A 5,863-nucleotide genomic window follows, 5' to 3' on the forward strand; every position below is an offset into this window, starting at 1 on the left:
AAATTACATGCCCTGGCTGGTGTGGCTCAGCGCCAGCCTGAGAACCAAAGGGTCGCCAGTTCGATTCCCAATCAGGGCACATGCCCAGGTTACAGGCCAGGTCCCCAGTAGGGGGCGTGCAAGAGGAAACCACACATTGATGTTTCCCTCTCTTTCTACCTCCCTTCTCCTCTTTAAAAACAAATAAATAAAATCTTAACAAAATGAAATCACATGAAGTTGTGGAAGAAAACTTGGGAAACAGTTTTGATAATCACGGAGTGGGGTAAGCCCAAAGACAGCACACCCAGAAGAAGAGTTTGACAAGTGTGTCTCCCAAACCTGCCCACAAAGTCAAGCACCAGATGACAAACTGGGAAAAATATTTGCAACTCATGGTAAAGGATTAATTTCCCTAATTGATAAAGAGCTTTAAAACAAAAACTCCACTGGAAAAATGGGCTTGAGGATTTGACTTACTTCCCAAAACAGGAAAAAGGAATGGCAGTTCACCAATTGAAAAGAGAAATGTAAACTTAAACCTCCTGGCTTGAGAGAAAAGCACTTTCCCCATCAGACAGCGAAGTAAAAAGTTGGGTTGGGAGGGCCTCTAGTGCCCAGCCGTGTGGTACCACAGACCTCTCCTCTGCCAACTGAGAGGGACACCTGGCCACATTGCAACATCATCGTTGCCTTTGACCAAACACTCCCACTTCTAGGAGCCTATCCTGCAGGCATGCTTCCGCAGGCGTGGGCTTCGGCAGGGCTGGGCTAGGTGCTGAAGGCTGGAGACAGCACAAACGTTCATGATAGGCACTAGTTGAATGAAATCATGGTCTATCCTGGCCCTAGCCAGGGAAGAGTGGAGACTCTTCAAGTACTGAGACGGTGTATGTATATTCCTCACCCAAAGACATTTTTTTCCATTGCTTTTAGAGAGAGGAAGGGAGAGAGAAAAACATTGATGTGAGAGAGAAACATCAATTGGTTGCCTCCTGTGTGTGTCTGGACCGAGGCTCATAAGAGCCCAGACTAGGGATCAAACCCACAACCTTTCAGTTACAGGATGACCCTACAGCCACACTAACCAGGGCAAGATAGACTTTTAAGTTTTTTAAAAAAAGGCACAAGGCAAAACTTGTATAGATTATGCTACCATTGGGGGGAGCTGGGGGCGGGGTTATACATACTTGTATATGCACAAAATGCTGCTAGAAGGACTTGAGAGAGGGTTACCCTGTGGAGGGAGGGGCCAGGAAGGGTTCCTTAGAATGCCTTGAATTGAGCCATGTGAATATATCACCTACTAAAATGAGAATAAAATTAGGTGCACAAGAAACCAGGTCTCAGGGGGACATGGTCACAGGGGACACGGGGGATGAGATTTTTCATTTGGAATTTTTGGATTCAGAGGCCTGTCTGTATGTTTTGGGGGCTGGACCCATGAGACTATGGAGTCCAGACCTTGTCCCAGACCAGGGCTGAGGCTCCGGGAGTAAGGGGACAGAGCCAATTTCTGGAAACTGGCAATTTTTGTCTCTGAGGCGTGTGCTCACTTAATTAACAAGGAAGGGAATTCTGGGCAAGTGGCTGGTGGGTTTGCATTGTGTTCCTTCACACATCCCCATCCTAGATCTGCTGCATTCTCTCGGGGAGACCCCGAGGGCTGGGACCTGGCTTTGCCACTGCTCAGCTGGGAAAGGAGGGTGGGCTGGCAGGAGAGCACTTTCCGGAAACACTGTTCAGGGGACCAGCACTTAGCTGACCAGTGACATGAAGAGTCAAGGAAGATATCGGCAGCCCAGAAATGCTAGAAACTTTCTAAGCTCCTGGGGGTCACCCTGCACTGTATCTGTTGCTTTACAGGCAGCAGGGGAGCTAGCCCCACGGCCTGAGCCGCCAGCTCCTGTGCTTTGGCGGGCCTCTTGGTATGAGTCAGGGTCCACAGTGAGGGTTTCAGCTGCAGCCCCACAAGAACCTTGCCCTACTTCAGGGTCTTCCCTCATCCACCTCCAGCACCGCCCAACTATGGGTGGAGCCAGCCCCCAAGACACCTGCCTGCCCACACTCCCTCACAGTCCCAGGAAGGCGGTTCACAATTTATCAAAACCTGACCACAGGCCCCTTACTTGATCCTTCCCCGCCCTCTGTGCCCCTGAGACTGTGAGATACCCTATCGGGCTCCACGGTTGCATCAATAGGTAGGAAGGACATCTGGCAAATCCCTTCAATTCACAGATGGGGGAAACTGAGGCCCAGAGCAGGAACAGAGCAGGCAGACTCCAATTTCTCAAGGGAAGCAGGCAGAAGACTGAGGGGAGCTGGGTGGAGGCGGGCCCTGAGGGAGGGGTCTTGGCTGTGGCTGGGGCAGAGGGCAGTGGGACCTCTGCAGTGAAGGCATGCCTGGGGAGTTGGGAGGCCCAGGTCGGGGGGGGGGGGGGGCTTGCACTGCTGCCCGAAGGTCACAAAGCCAGGTGCAACCTCCTCTCAACACCCACAGGATGCTGGAGGACACAGGGAGAGAACCCCAGCTCAGGGGACTTAAGCCAAAGCCTGGAGGGGGAGAGACTTTGGTGTCATCACATACTGGGTGGCCTCAGGGGGCAGATGGGGAAATAGGCATTCCATGCAAAAGAAACAGCACCCACAAGGTGCCAGGGCCTGCACACAGGGGCTGGGAGGACTGTGTGTTACCCTGTAGTCATCAGCAGATGACACGGTACCACCGGGATGATGGAGAGAGGGAGAGCAGGTGGCAGTCTGTGCTCCTACAGCACCTTCCCACACTATCTGTTCCACACGTCACTTTTAAGTGTTTGGAAGTTAGTTTCCGCTGCCATCCTGAATGCTGACCACACTCCTGTGGGCCCTAGGGTGGTCGTTTGAGGAACAGGCTGCTAGGTGGACGGTGGAGCCCATGCTTGGGAAGAAATGAGGCTGGCCAGGGGGTGACTGGAGTGAGGGGCAGGGCCGGCTACTAGCTGCAGGGAACTTGGGAGCATGGTGGGCAGGGTCAAGACTGTGGATCCCTCTACCCTTTCCAAGGTGCCACTGCCTTGCAGAAGCCCAGGCTGGTCAGAGCCTCATGCTTCCGGGTTCGTGGCAGGGAGCGGACTGATGTCCACTCCCAACTCCTGAGCCCCTCCGGCCTTCAACACAGCAGGCGCCCAGCCTGCCCTGCCTCCTTGGCTGTCAGAGTCCCCCACCTTTAGTTGTAGAGGTACTCGTTGCTCAGGTGTGGACTCAGCAAACACTCGAGCTGGCGATAGTGAGGATGAACACACAGCCAAGCTCTGGGAGGTGGCACCCAGCAGTGCCGCACCCAGGGAACCCAGGGTCAGTGTTCCCATCTGTGAAATGAAGGAGTTGGACTGAACGGTCAGAGACCTTCGCCCTGCTCCCTCATGACCACCACCTGCAGTGCAGGCTGAGGGCCAGGGAGAACGGGCCTGACGCAGAAGAAAGAGGTCCCACTAGGAACTGGAGGGCTGGAGGCACACGAGAGCCGAGGTGATGTGACAAAGGCCGGGGCTCAGGCAGAGATAGGTAGAAACCTATTAAGTGGCAGGTGCTGAGACCCAGGACCACAAGCTAGGCTGAGTGAGACCTTTGGCTGCAGTTGGGGCCATGCTCCCAACCCCAACAGGGAGGCAAAGGGGAGGCTCCACGGCTCTTCCATGGAGGACAGAATGAGGTAAGCTGGAGGAAGTCCCTCACAGACCTTTGTGTAAGAGAATCGATTCCCCAAAGACGGGTGACACCCCCCTCGACTCCAAGCTGATTCTGCCTTCTTGGTGCTTTTCTGGAAGTGAATCCATGATGCCCCCGGCTGAACTGACTGAGGCTGAGCCGGGAGAGCTTCTTGCTCACGACTGTGGGATGTCAGTGATGCCACAAGCTGACACATTGATCAAGGGCTGTGGGTGTGGGATGGGCTGGGCCACTAGGAGTCATCCTAAGGAAGGAACTTGTCACTGCCTGTGGCCTTGCTTAGCATCTGCTGCCAGGGTACATGGAGGCTCTCACACTGTGGGGTGGGGAAGTATTCTGGCCCAAGGCAACTGGCCTGGGCTGTTGCAGCACTGTTGCAGGGTACCGTGCAACACTCCCAGGCTGGGAGGATGGGCAGCAGGGCAGCCAAGGCCCCTGTGGCCCAGGAGCATTCGCTGCAATTGCCCTATCAGCACCCCCACAAAGGGGTAATCCTGGCCCCCAGTCATATTGGGCCTTGATACCAATCCCAAAGTTCCAAAACAATGAGATTTTTCCAGGTTATAAACTGGGGCACCAACCTAGCATAGAGTGACCTGGGTTGGAGGGAAAAGGCTTTCTTTCCCCAGGATACCCTTTGCTCATCTGGAAGATGGAGGAAAATGGGGCCGAGAGAAGGTCCAAGTCCAGCTGATCTCTGACCCAGGCCAATCAGATCTGGACTCCAACCCCCCTTCTTCCCCTCTTCCCTGCCAGCCCTAAATCACTGGTGGCCCTGCACCATGAGTGGGAAGACTCAAATGGAGTCATAAAGCAGCCCTAAGAGGCTCTCGTTCAAGTTTGATTCTTGGGTCTGTGGCCCCAGGCAGGATGCCAACCAAAACTGGACCTTCTTCTAGGGGAGCAGAGGGCAAGGCTGGTCAAAGCGCAAGGGCAGAAGATTCTTAGGGGGCACCTCTCTGAGCCTTAGTTCCCCAGTCACTGCCCTGGCCAGGAACGGATTCCACCACAAGCCAAGTCCAAGGAAGCTAAGGTCTCCAAACCATTTATTTCTCCCGACCGTTGAAATGGGAGGTCCCTGGGGGCAGGTTGGGCAAATGCTAGTGGTGGCGAGGTCTGGGGTCTGGTCCAGCTGGATAGGGGTGGCGTGGCCCTCAGGCGAAGGTGGAGCCGTTCCAGCCCACGTTGGCTGCATTCATATCATAGTAGTTGATGTAGATCCTGCGAGGGATGTAAATCGAGCTGAGCATTCTGCGTAGTCGTGGGCTGTAAGCTGTGCTCCCGGCGTCCCCCACCCCCACCCCCAGTGACCCCAGTCCCCCGCACCTGTCCGGGCTGACGCGCAGGCGCTCGGATAGCAGGCCACACAGCAGCTTACTGTAGGTGCGGTTCTGCGCGCCGCCGATCTTGCCGATGCTGTGCAGGCTGCAGAGCGCGCACGGCTCGCTCGAACCGCCGAAAGCCATGAGCTGGTCCGGAACCACGTGCACCGCGATATACTGGGGGAAGGGGCGCCGTCAGATGACCTGAACGTCTTTGCCAGCCCCAGGCGCCCCCTGATCCTTCCCCGCCCGAAGCCGCCTCCCCCGCCCCACTCTGGGCCCACCTCGGCCGGCAGGCACCCCCTCTTCCAGTTCTCCCCGACAAACCTGGGCCGGTTTGCCCGTAGCCTGCGCCAGCTGCTGGGTGAGCTCGGAGAGGAGCCCGTCCGGCACCGAGGCGCGGGGCACGTTGGTGTTCACCACGAACATCGGCATGATTGCGGAAGGACGGGGAGGACTGGGACACAAGAACCGACAAGCGCGCGCGACCACAACTAGGAAACCTGAGCTACGTGACGGCCGCCCAGTTCCGCCCCAGTGCGGCCGCGGCCCCGCCTCCTGTGACGCCACCGCCGGCGGAGGCCCCGCCCCAGTGGCTGGTGACGTCGCCGCTGCGGGCGGGGCCCCCGAGAGACTCGGAGAGGGTCGGCCAGCCTTTTCCCCAGAAAGTCCCTGGCTTCCCGCACCTCCTGAAAGCCATTCCCTACCTGGGGATCTGCCTGTCCCTCGTCGATCAGTCCTTTCATTTAATCACGCATGTTACAGGGATGTAAGTGTGGAAGTTTAACCATCCCAGGATCAAGAATGGGTTTTTTTAAAGTTTTTTTTATTTACTTTTAGAGAGAGGGGAA

The 5,863-nt window shown here is 56.0% G+C and overlaps 1 protein-coding gene across 1 annotated transcript; it reads right to left on the reverse strand.

Moving 5' to 3' along the window:
* Positions 1-4,719: 4,719 nt before the first annotated feature.
* MIF (macrophage migration inhibitory factor) lies at positions 4,720-5,553 on the reverse strand. Its single transcript, XM_045819850.1, has 3 exons — positions 5,340-5,553; positions 5,017-5,189; positions 4,720-4,911 (listed from the first exon to the last, which is right to left on the reverse strand). Exons 1-3 carry the CDS (start codon positions 5,445-5,447, stop codon positions 4,845-4,847), a joined length of 348 nt encoding a protein of 115 aa, XP_045675806.1. The 5' UTR covers positions 5,448-5,553; the 3' UTR covers positions 4,720-4,844.
* Between the last annotated feature and the right edge of the window lie 310 nt (positions 5,554-5,863).

The sequence above is a fragment of the Phyllostomus hastatus genome, unplaced genomic scaffold (assembly GCF_019186645.2).
Source record: "Phyllostomus hastatus isolate PE091 unplaced genomic scaffold, TTU_PhHast_1.1 phas_scaffold_387, whole genome shotgun sequence".
Taxonomy (NCBI): Eukaryota; Metazoa; Chordata; class Mammalia; order Chiroptera; family Phyllostomidae; genus Phyllostomus; species Phyllostomus hastatus.

Excerpts from the sequence above, each read along its gene's own strand:
- MIF (XM_045819850.1), bottom strand. The coding sequence starts at position 5,447 with ATGCCGATGTTCGTGGTGAACACCAACGTGCCCCGCGCCTCGGTGCCG. Across the intron at positions 5,190-5,339 it reads CTACGGGCAAACCGGCCCAG|TATATCGCGGTGCACGTGGT; the intron begins GTTTGTCGGGGA and ends CCCTTCCCCCAG. Across the intron at positions 4,912-5,016 it reads CTGCGCGTCAGCCCGGACAG|GATCTACATCAACTACTATG; the intron begins GTGCGGGGGACT and ends CATCCCTCGCAG.